Source organism: Sitophilus oryzae, unplaced genomic scaffold (assembly GCF_002938485.1).
Source record: "Sitophilus oryzae breed Bouriz unplaced genomic scaffold, Soryzae_2.0 scaffold_149_pilon_pilon, whole genome shotgun sequence".
In the NCBI taxonomy this organism is placed as follows: Eukaryota; Metazoa; Arthropoda; class Insecta; order Coleoptera; family Curculionidae; genus Sitophilus; species Sitophilus oryzae.
Genome location: NW_022146169.1, coordinates 1,821,405 through 1,834,727, shown reverse-complemented (window position 1 = coordinate 1,834,727; position 13,323 = coordinate 1,821,405). Strand labels below are relative to the sequence as shown.

Below are 13,323 nucleotides of genomic sequence, written 5' to 3'. Positions count from 1 at the left end.
TAAAGAACAATATGCCTCTTACTAAATATCATTTAAAACTACTACTGCTTTAAGTTTTCCTGATTATATTCTATAAAAAGTGTCACTTATCTAATCTGTACAAGTTATATCGAGAGTATTTATTGAAGATTAATATACAGGATGGTTCGAATTGTATTCGGGAAACTTCGGCAATATATTCTACAGAAAAAAAAATAAGTAAAAAAGTTCGTATAAATGTATAACCTAAAATGCTTAGTTTCGGAGATACAGAGGGTGTAGAAGTTTCATTTTTATTTCATTTTTTTTCAAGTAATTTATAAACTAACGTCGATATTCGGTTGAAAATTCGTCTCTGGGTACTTTTTGATATGGGAAATTTAAAAGTTTATTTTGATGTCAATATGATTTTATATGCAGAGGGCGCCACCTAAATATTTTTTAACTGTTTTGAGTTGGTTTGGTTTGGTTGCTTGTACTTTTTCGAAGAAAAAATTATGATTAATTAAAAAAGTTCCCAATTTATCATTTCAGTCAAATAAGTTATTAGTATTGAGTAGATAGTTATTTCAAATAACTAATTATCCAAATGACTATTTACTCAACATGTTTTTGTCAATATATGATAATTATATGTATTGACTATTTCCATTCTGAATAGCTTGAGAACGGTTGCTCGTAGAGCTTTTACCAAGAGACCTTTTTTACCTAAAAATGACAGTAGTTTTATACAGGAACGGTTAACAGTTAAAAACAGGCAGGTGGTGCTTTGTATAAGTAGAAATCATATTGACATAGAAATGTCAATATGATTCATTTTGACATGAAATATTTCATGTTAAAAAATACCCAGACACCAATTTTTTGCCAAATATCGACTAATTATTAAGTACAGAATTTAATTGAAAAACGCCGAAATAAAAATGAAACTTCTACATCCTGTATCTCCGAAACGACGCATTTTCGGACAAATTTATCCGAACTTTTTTACTTATTTTTATTTGCAGAATAAACTGTCGAAGTTTCCCAATACAATTCAGACGACCCTGTATTTAAGAGATCTCTTTTTCTATGAAAAAAATAATATAATTAGATCAACTATAAGGTTTTAAATAAATTATATTCTTAATTTTGACATATAGAATATTAGTTCACCTAATTCTTAAAGGAATTTCAAATTTCCTAAGTTTCCTTTTATATCCAAAAATATTTAGTAATTTCTTGGGTTTTAGGGACTTTTACCAAGAATATAGGATTCTAAGAATTTTAAAATAATACTTTTTCACACATTGTATATGCAATAAAAGTTTATAGCTAAATTTTAGAAGTGTTACAGATAAATTGCATCAATTAACTCTTGAATAAATGTCAAATATCTGAAGCTTCCCTCTATATCGAAAAATATTAAATACATTTTTAATTATCAGCAGAGTGCTGGGTTGTAGAAATTTTTATCAATAATAAGAAGTTCTGAGAAATTAAATATAAACGTTTTTCATACACAGTATATGCAATAAGCTTCCCTGTGGTAATTTTATACTATCGATTATTATATTACAGCAAACTATTTTAATGATTTATACTTCACCTCATTAAGATAACTTTATTATTAAAAATTATTATCTGCAACAAGATAGCGTAATGGGTAATATGCTGTATATTGACCATTTGTGTATTTATTTTTAAACACTTTTTAGTAGTACGGTAATTAATTTCACATAAGCAGACACGAAAGTGCTCCTTTAAAGTGTATTGCTTTCAAGACGCTACATTTCCACTAAGTGGCATTAGACAAGTTTTAGTGTGTAGCCGAGCGGTTGTATATGGTATATATTTACAAGAAATCACACTATACTTTCAAGATTGGACTCTCTAGCTCTGTACTTAGATAAATTGTTGTATATAAACTTAAATATACTTTATATTTTAGATTTATAACAACGAAAAAATATCTGAAAAATGACTAATATTTTCTAATATTTATTATGTTTATAATAATTGTAATATTTATCAAAATTCCTTTAGTTTCAATACTGAATTATTATCTACCATATTTAAAGACATTTCTTTATAAAAATGGTATGGTATTTAGTAACTATGGATTTATCTGAATAAAGGAATAATGCATCAATAAATTTATACTACACACTATATTCATTATAAAAACAAAAATTTCTGCCTTTGGTTTTGCAGCTTTAAAAAAGTCAATTTTTGAAAAACCTGGCATTTATTATTTAGTATTGCATTAAAAAATAAATACGAAAAAGAAAATATTAATTTAAATCTAAAAAGGACATCTAAAACATCTCAAGTTTAAATGATCTAGGAGGCATATTGTTCCTTAGCTTTATTAGCAAGTAGTACTAGCCAACAGTACTAGTAGTACTAAAATAGTTAGTCTGCTTGTATTAGTTTGATGACGAATCGTAGAGGCGGTGTACTTACGTCCTGTGAGGGGGTGCATCAAAGTTGGGTGCGTGTTGGCTGAGTTAGCAGCTTGCTGTTTGGGCTTGCTAACCTTCGTGTTACTTTTAGCAAACTCCAGCCGGATGGTCTGCGGCATGTCGGGGTCAAACCTTACGCCCTGCTGCAAAATATTGCCCACAAAAAGTGTGATTGGTGAAGTAACATAACAAAAATGAAGTATATACGGGGAGGTTGTAGCAGCTACAGTGTCACCCATAGATTCCGTATTAAGTGAGATGATTTCTTAATTATTTTATTTCGTTTTATATTTTTTTTTAACAGGTTTGCTACAAGTCGTGTAAATGGATATTTAAGTGATCAAATTAGTATGTTAATAACTCAAAGGTTACATAATAAAATTAGTACAGATTTTGTATACAGGGTTAGTTTTCTATGATGTTCTCTATGGATATCTCGGAAACTACTAGAGCTAGAGAGTCGGTTAAACGGGGAAAGAATTGCAGTTTTGTGCGGACAAACATATAGGCACCTTTCGGATTTTTGAAAAAGTTTATGGCTTACTAGATATTTCGAAAAAACAAATTTCGGCTATCTTAAAAATGCTCCTAATTCCATTATAATCTATTTTAGACAAAAAGTTTTCAGATAAATGTTGTAGATAATTACAAATTTTTAACATATGACAGAAATATAAGTTTTTTTAAATGAAAATCATAGTTGGCGTCCACAGTTGGCCATGGCTATCATAAAAGCCAATTCTTATCTTTTTTAAACAATTTTACTTAATCATGAAAACAATTTCAATCGTCGTTGCTCTCAGAGATGTCAAACCCCTCATAATAAAAAAATGTTAAAATTTATTTATATCATAATTATGCAACTGAGAGATAGGAAGAGGTGGACCAATTGCACGGATCTCCTCGGTAACATGACCTATACGTTTTAGCTTTTTCTATGCGGTATGGTTAACAACAAGGTTACAAGAGAACTTACGAATCAAGAGAGGCATTCGAAAAGTTGCTACAGGAGAAGTTTAATAATGACGACCTTTGTTCTGCGAGAAAAACTTGTAATTCAGTTTTAAAAAGATGCATTTTATGTACTCAAAACAATGGATTTTTGAACATTTCAAATTTTTTGAAAATTACGCTTTTTATAAAGTCATGACATAAAAGTTTTAAAAATCCGAAAGGCGTATATGTCTGTTCTCACAAAACTGCAATTCTTTCCCCGTTTAGTTAAAGTAGTTTCCGAGATACCCATAGAAAACATCGTAAAAAACTTACCCTGTATATTTTAACTATTCCCTTAAATCTATAAATGTGATTTTCTTATTGGTAAGGCAAATTTGTTTATAGGTAAAGAGAAATACATGTAAACCCAGTTACTTTTTGCATATAAGAAGTATTTTGATCTAGAAAGTTTGATTGTTTAACCTTAGATGTTTGCAATAATAAACCTGTCATAGAGGTATTGATTATCTAGCAGGGGAATACATGATTTCGACCGAAAACGACATACGTTTAAACTAAAATATCATAAAACTTTCTATCAACAATTTGATGAACATTTTTTTATCCTTTTTAACATTTGAAAATGATATGAATTATTGACAAGCTTGTCAGAAATATATAAAAAGAAAAAAAACTGTGTAAAACAATTAACAAGAAAAATTGGCTCTCTATAGGTCACAATGTAAGTGAGCAAGGCGGTACATAATGCTATCTTTTTTAATAAAAAACATAGTACATATGCTAACTTTTTTAATAAAAAACATAAATAAAAAAAATCTAACCAAGAAACAAAACTGCAAAAATTGAAATGTCCTATTCGGTCTAGTTCTACTGATCATTTTAAACTAGTAATAATATAATATTATAATCTTTCTTTTATTAATTTTTAACACTGTAAACTGAAATTTGATCACAGTTTTACACACAATTAAGGCAGGCGGCCACTGCGAGCGAAACTAAACTAAGCTAAGAATATAGAAAGGAACGGTAACTAAACGAACATAAGTTTCATCGGACACTGGGAACGATTTTTGCTTAGTAGTAGCTGCGTTTTCGTATTGTATCTCTGCTGTCATAGAACTAATCGCTGCGAAAAATTCGCTAGAACATGTCACGAACGAAACGAGCGAAACTAAACTACGATTTGAATCTTCGTTCATATATTTTCGTTTAGTTTCGCTCGCAGTGGCCACCCGCCTTTAATATTTAGAAAGAAAAAGAAATTTTATATAATTTATATAATTATGAAATATTTATACAATTATCATATACTATTTGTGTATAATTTTGTTTAGTATCTTGAGTTTTATTTATTACTTGTTTAAAAAAATACATTAAAATTTTTATTGAAAATATAATGGTTATAAAAACACATTTATTTGTATTACTTATTTGTTTGTAAAACATATTATTATTACTTTTTTTATAGCCAAATAAAGTATATTTATTAATTTGTACAATAACAAAAAATACGCGGTGTAATAAAAAACTTCAAGCAGGTACGTTCATATATCGTACAAATAAATTCAATAAAATATTGTTATAAATTAATGCACTAAGTTTACAGTACGTGCTTTTATTTAATATATTTAATATTAATAATTATAAATTACATTAAATTTAAATTGGTTTCGATGCATAGGTAATAACTTATTTATGACTAAAGTTGCTGCAAATGCAACAGAGGCGTATTGTTCCACACTATATTAAATATTTATGCTGAAATTTATAACACAGAATTTCCATTAGTCGATATTTCACAACAAAAACTATACAAACAAATATATTTTAAAAAATGTACATCGAATATGAATCTAAATTGATTGTAAAATGTAAATCATATTTTAAAAATTAACTTCAATTCATTGAACAATTCCTATTTCTTGGATTTTAATTACTTTAACCGTTATTAATAATTTGTGCTTGATAAGAAATGAATAATTAAGATAAGAAAACAAGTATAGCATTATGCGCCGCCTGTAATATTCTAACTAACTTGGAATATAAAAGTAGTTGACGTTAGAATTACGTCATTACCACCAAAACAAAATGAGGGGTAGTTCTGGTTTCGCCCAATTAGTAAGCGGGGCAAGCTCACACTGGTGTATATTAATTCGGATTAAATCTAACAGGGTAAGCACATACCTTTCAGCCTTATTTTGAAATACAATCGTGTCAGCTAATGGTGTTTAATGCTATAATGTCATAAATAAACCGATAGATATTGTATGTACTAAAGCATTAAAACCACTTAATAACATAGTTGAGTATAAAGATTTTTATTTAATTATTAATAAATTTTCATAGAAGCCAATTAATTATATTATTTCATTTTGTTCAGTTAATTATTATTACTAATATCGAGACTAATATTATTTGAAAAGTTTAGTAAATTATTCAACAGACATAAAGAAATGTATCATACACACAACTGTTATGAATAAAAACGCTGAAAACTTATAATACATTATTATAAATATATTTTACTTTAATTAATACTTCATTAATTTTCAAATAAATTTATTTTTTGTAAACGTTAAAATTCTTTTTGATCTTTTATTTACTTATGGAACAAATTATCCCTTACAATATTCAAATATTGACATTTTCTCCTGAAATTGAGCACAAATAAATACATAGAACGCTAAATCGAACAATTATAAATGTTTAATACCGCTTATCAAATCGTTATAATTTTGTTTTTATCTTTGTTGAGAACATATTTTTATTCACTTTTGGCATGCAATCTTTTTTTAACATTAAATAATAAAGTTATATTTAATTAAATATACCGGGTGCATCTCAAAAGTGGGTCACCCCTCTAACTTTTTTATTTTTTCTGATAAAAAAATCAGATTTGGTACGTTAGTATATGACATAGATTAGGATTGATTGTCGTATTCAATTGTTTTCGGTCACTTCCTGTTTTACCGGAAATGACTATAACTTTTGATTCTCAAATGGCACACTCTGTATTTTTTTACTTTATTCGATAGAAAATAACACTCGATATTTTCGCATATGATTTATTTGAAATTATAAGTTGCGGTTGGTAACGAAATACCAAGTGTGTGGTATCAAATTATTTGCAAAAAACTGCTTTTTGCAAATATGCTGAGCCACCCCGGTGCAATTTGAAAAAATTGAGATATGATTAAAAATACGATTTGACCATTTTCTAACTGGCGAGGACAAGACACTAAAAACATTAGACGATCAAATCTATTTTTTCAAGGCTCCTTGACTAAGAATTAGTGTTTTTAACATACCCATGGCACTCTAGATTGAATTTTAAAATACTATTTTTTATTAAGCGACAATCTCAAAAGCTGACATATGATATTTCATTCTATTCAGAATGTCATTTTCTATCGAATAAAGTAAAAAAATACCGATGATGCCATTTAAAAATCAAAAGTTGTAGTCATTTCCGGTGAAACAGGAAGTGACCAAAAACAATTGAATACGTCAATCAATCCTAATTTATGTCATATACTGATATATCAAATCTCGTTTCTTTATCTGAAAAAATAAAAAAGTTTTAGGGGTGAGCCACTTTTAAGACGCACCCGGTATACTTGTGTTCACTTTGCCTTTATATAATTTTCAATTTATAACAAAAGATTCAATTTATAACAAAAGATTCAATTTATAACAAAAGTAAAAAAAATGATAAAAGTTTATTAAAAAAAAAACAAAATCAGGTGTATGATATACTCGAATATTATGAATAAATGTGCAATAATTAATTTGTATGATTAAATTCATTCTCCAATTATTATAAATTTCTATTAACGTTCTATTTACAGTTAATGCTTCATTGAATTTATTTCAAATAGAGTTATTTATTTCTCATTGTTAAAGTTTTTGTTGATCTTTTATTTCCTTATTGAACATATTTCGATATTATTCATGCAAATATTCGTATTTTCTTCTGCAAATGGGTATAAACACGCAAAAGCAAATACCCCAAAAATTGATTATAAATGATTAGTACCTACTGTTATAATCATTATAATTTTGTTTGTATCTTTGCAGGGAGAATGTCTTTTATTCAACGCTTGCCTCCGAAAGATAAATACAATATTTACAAGAAAGCGACCTGGTATTTTATTATTTATGGGGTAAAAGGGAAGAATTCCTCCAGGACAATTTGTTTATATTGGATTCTGAAGTGGGGACAAGAAATTTAACACGAAACAACTGACAAAAGGAAAATAAATACTACAGCTGCTCTCTTCTCTTTGGGTTAAGTCATAAAATAGTGCGAGGGACCTAGTGTAATCAAATTAGATGTCCTAGATTCACAACCGTTCCTTTTTTTTGTTAGATTAAACTTGTATAAATCGGAGGAAAGGGCATGTATGTACGTATATTTGTATTTTTTTTATAAAATCAACTTACGCTGTTAAAAAATGCGTAACATATATCAAGATTCATTTAGTGGAAGTACAAATTTACATTATATAATTATTCTAATGGAATTAATTACAAGTTAATACCAAATAACTGTGTCATACATAATCGAATGTAAAACATTAACTTATTTAAAAAATGTAATTCTTTTATAGAAAACAATGCACGTTTAAAAATAAAGTTACTTAATAAAGTTGCTACTATTAATCTATTGCAAAAATATAACGATGATAAACTCAAATGTTACGGAGAAGTATGCAATGAGCATTTAGTAATTAATTTATAAATGATTAAATTCGTTATCGTATTATTACGAATTCATATTAAAGTAAATTACCGATTAATTTGAATTAATACTTCACTAATTTTCAAACGAATTTCTTTTTTATAAACAAATTCCTTTTAATCTTTTATTTGTTTACTGAACAAATATTCCTTTTCTATATTCAAATATATTCAAAATCAAACATTTAATACTATTCACAGAATCGTCATATTTTGTTTTGTATCTATAAGAACAAAATAGAAGAATTCTTCTAGAACATTTTGTTTATACTAAGATCCGAAGCGGGAAAAAAATTAAACACAAAACAATTGACAAAGGAAGAATAACTAAATAATACGAAAGTTGCTCCTTTTTTCGGGGTTGTCATAAAATAGTTCATCAGATATACTGTAATAAAATTATGTCATATATACACTTTTCTTTGTTGAAATTAGCTTATGTATAAATCAATACACAGCGCTTGTAAGTGTTTTTTTCAAAATGAACTTAAGCGCTTAAAAAAGTAAGTGGCATGATGTATTATGACCGTTTTAATAGATTTACAAATTTAATTATTGTAGTACAAATCATTAAATAATTAAATTATAAGTTTAAGTTAAAAGTATTTAAAAAATGCAAATTTTAAAATACAAAATTAATTAATAACAAAATATTTATAAATAATAATGCATATTTAAAGCTTTACTCAACAAAACAAAGAAATGAGTTTCATGAACTCATTTGTCATGAACAAATTCTCAATAAGCTTACAATAATTAAATTAATATCATCAAATTACCGTATTGCATTATATGATTTACATATGAAAATAAATTTGCGTTTTATTTCAAATTATACTTGAGCAATTGCCAAATAAATAAATAATTTTTTTATTACGTTAAAAATTGTTTTAATTTTTAATTCACTTATCGAACGATTTTCCTTTTTAATATCAAATACTGATATTTAAAAATATACGAAAAACAAATCTCTAAAATGGAACAATACAAATTTTAATATTGCTTACAAAATTGTTATAATTTTGTTTGTACCTTTGTTGGAAATATATTTTATTGACTGCTCGCCTACGAAAGATAAATACAGTATTTACAAGAAAGCAACATGTCATTTTTTTATTTATAAGGTTAAATCAAAGAACTAGTTTTACTCAATAAAACAAAGAAATGGGTTTCATAAACTCAACTGTTATGAAAAAAAAATTCTTCGTTGAATTACCATGACTTACATACCCGTATAAAAAAAAGTTGTTATTTTGATCTTGTATTTATTTTATCGAACAGATTTCCTTTTTTAATATATAAATATTAATTTATATTTCCTCCTGAAGTTGAGCATAAATACATAAAATACAACACATACAAACACAATACTAAATCAAACAAATTTAAATGTTTAATAAGGATTACTGAATCGTTATAATTTTGTTTGTATTTTTGTTGGGAAGATTTATTATACATAAATGAAATATTATATATAGTATTAGGTTATTAAAAACTGTATTATGATTTAGAAAAATGCACATTTTAAAATAAAGCTTTAATTTATAACAAAATATTGATAAATAATAGTATATATTTAAGTTTTACTGAACAAAACAAAGAAATAAGACTTAATTCAACTGTTATGAAGAAATACGCAGTAAAAATGGTTAAATTATTATAAACAAATTCTGCATTGAATTACTATGAATTACGTATAAAAATAAATTAGCCTTTTATTTCAATTCATACCTGAGCAATTTTTAAATATTTTTTTTTATTGGCGTTAAAAAACTTTTTATTTACTCATCGACCGAATTTCCTTTTTTAATGTTCAAAAATTGATATTTCCTGCTAAAACTGAGGATAAATACATAAAACACAAATATTTAAAATCGAACAGTTATAAATGTTTAATAATTTTTAAAGAATCGTTACAATTTTGTTTGTATCTTTGCTGGAAACATCTATTTTTTTCAATGCTCGATCGCGACAGATAAATACTATATTTACAAGAAAGCAACCTGTCATTTTATTATTTATAAGGGTAAAAACAAAGAAGTAGCTTTACTCAACAAAACAAAGAAATGAGTCTCCTAAACTCAAGTGTTATGAAAAAATACGCAATGAGCTTATAATAGTTAAATTATTATTATAATCAAATTCCGCTTTGAATTACTGACTTACATATAAAAAATAAATTAGCGTTTTATTTTAATTTATACCTCAGCAATTTTCAAATAAATTTGTTTTTATTGACGTTAAAAAATGTTTTGATCTTTTATTTACTCATCGACACCGAATTGCCTCTTTTAATGTTCAAATATTGATATTTCCTCCTGAAATTGAGTATAAATACATAAACCACAAATATCTAAAATCGAACAATTATAAATGTATAATAATGTTTACAGAATCGTTATAATTTTGTTGTATCTTTGTTGGGAAGATTTATTTTATTCACTGCTCGCCCGCGAAAGATAAATACAGTATTTACAAGAAAGCAACCTGGCATTTTATTATTTATACGGGTAAAAGCACGGGAATCCTCTAGAACATTTTGTTTATATTGGAAGCCGAACTGGGACAAGAAATTTAACACGAAACAACTGACAAAAGAAGAGTAAATACTACGGTTGCTCTCTTTTCGGGGTTAAGTCATAAAATAGTTCGTGAGGCGTAGTGTAATCAAATTAGATGCCCTAGATACACAACAGTCCCTTTTTTGTTGGTATAAACTTCTATAAATCGGTAGAAGACCTGTTTGTGTTTTATATTTTTGAAGCGTGAAAAAAAAAGAAAACATTTGTTCAAATAAACTTTAATTTTTGAAAATAAATGAGCTGTTAATGCCATATTTGAATAGATGTCAGACATGATCAAATATTGATCAGAAGTTGTGTTTACTACTAGTTAATACGAGTATACCAATCGATTATAAAACATTGCCATTTAAAAAAAAATGTAATGCACATAATACAGGATGGCGCCTCTTAAGCCTAGTTCTCATGGGGCGGAAAATCGCGTTGCGAGCGCGGATTGTCCCGCTGCGGGAAAATTTCAACTTTTGGCTATTCCGCAAAAAGTTGAACTATTTTTAACTTTTTAGCGAGTTTTTATAGTCTATCTTTGTCTAAACATGTTCTTTCTTCGTTAACGTTTGTTTTGGTTTTGATTGTTTTGATTGTTTGAATTTTAATTTTGGAGTTGGGATTTTGATTTTAATTTAATTTCATTGATAATAGTTATAATTGTTAGTAATATTAGTACCCATCATCACATAAAATTTAAATTAATAGTTTAAATTACTTAATATAATAATATACAAGTTACAAATATTTTTGTTTATTGTTTATTTACTTATTTACTTAAAAAAACACACAAAACACACTTGTCTTGTCACTGTCACCTTTCAAGTTCTGACATTAAAAAAGATGACTAGAAAATAATCTGAAATACCCTAAATTTATCTAACCGCATCCGGAATCCCGCTTTATGTGAACCGGCCAATTTTACTTTCTTCAACAGAAAGCGATATTCCGCTCCATGAGAACTAGGCTTTATACGACGCAGAGGCTCCAAGGAGAAGGACAGTTTGTAATGAAATGAAATTTTGTAAACATGTAGGTTAATTCAGAGCACTTTTTAAAAATATAGAGTTCTACAGGGTGCTCCCAAAAAAAGTTACATAGCAAAGTTGTGTTTTTTGTAATGGGATCACCCTCTATATTAATTGATTTTTGGATCCTCGGAGAAAAATGAATATCTGGGTTAAATAATTAGTTTTATTATAGAGAAGTATACTACTAAAATTAAGGTTTTTGGCATATTTAACATTTTCTAAAAATAAAGAACAATTTTTAAATTACAATAAAAGCTACCTAAATTGGAATTTACCTGGTATAGTCTAATATGTAGTTAAAATAACTATTATATTTTAAATCAAATTAAAACTTGACTCAAAAAGTTATATAGGGTGAGTCAAAGTTAATATTGAAATTGCAAGTTACTCTTTTCTTTTAAACTGAACACCCAGTATATTATTCCGGTATTCAATGGGGAATTCATGTCTCTTCAAAATACTATTAAGGTTACCTATCCCTCAAACAAAGATTTTCTTAGATATTTTCATTTTCATGATTTAGTCAGTAGATCCTTATTATTTGATAAAATCTGGTTGCTGTCATATGTATGCCTGACGTTACTTCACAACGTAGCTGTCTAATTAGTCCAACTTTAACAACTAGTGATCATTTTGTGTCAGTTAAAACAAAAATAAATTCTCAGAAATTTGCCGAAAATGCAAACTCATCCTATATCAGAGAGAATTAATATAGTTCTCTTAGTAAGTGAACACCAATTAATAGAATATTTATCTGGATTTTATTTAGTCCGGGTATTTTATAGGGATATGTTAAAGACAGTGTTTACAAAACTCGATTGTCGACAACATGAGAGAAATAATTGTAGGTGCTTTTCGAAGTAGAACTCCACATATGCCTTTTAAAATGAATATATTTTTTGAAATGAGAATCATTTTCTGCAGTTAACAGAAAAGGAAGCATTTTGAGCAAGTGATTTCATCTAACTAATTTTTGTCACATACTTATAGGTTTATATCTAGTTTTAATTCTGAAATAATTAAAATATGTTTTAAACTTGTATCTTTTTATTACCGTTGAGTATTTTACTCTATATCCTTTAATTGTTGTTAAATTAATAAAAGGTGTATTACAACCACCTAGATTTTTTCAAATAAGAAAGATCTACTGACACAAAGTCATAAAATTAAAATATCTAGGAAAATCTTTGTCTGAGAGGTAGGCAATCTTAATAATATTTTGAAGATATATGAATTTCCCATGGAGCACCGGAATAATACTAAGGGCTGGCAAAGGTTAGTCCTGGGTCGATATTTCCGTAAGTAAGAAGAGTACAATGCGTTTATAATGTACTGTACAAAGAGAGGACAGTAAACACGTTGCCAAACGTATGAAATAAACCGATAAACTGTGCACATCGCCAAGAGACGTGGAAGGGGATATAGCAGATTTGTCGCAGTTGACCGGTCGACTCAATCAATACCTCTATCAGTACTTAAAGTTCTAGGGAAAGGTAAACGTCATGCGTTCAGCTTCACGATTTAATTACGTCTCGTGACACTTAATTTGTTTATTTATTAACGAGTCGTTGTAATTTTCCCTATAGCTTGTTTTTTTAAGTG

General features: G+C 27.4%; 1 protein-coding gene across 1 annotated transcript in view; it reads right to left on the bottom strand.

Annotated features, from left to right (window-relative positions):
• LOC115877998 overlaps window positions 1-13,323 on the bottom strand; it is a 73,886-nt gene that overhangs the window by 46,120 nt on the left and 14,443 nt on the right. The window contains exon 3 of the mRNA XM_030894350.1: window positions 2,425-2,566. Coding sequence (XP_030750210.1) covers window positions 2,425-2,542 — 118 coding nt within the window. The 5' untranslated portion in view covers window positions 2,543-2,566. The remainder of the gene's footprint in view (window positions 1-2,424; window positions 2,567-13,323) is intronic.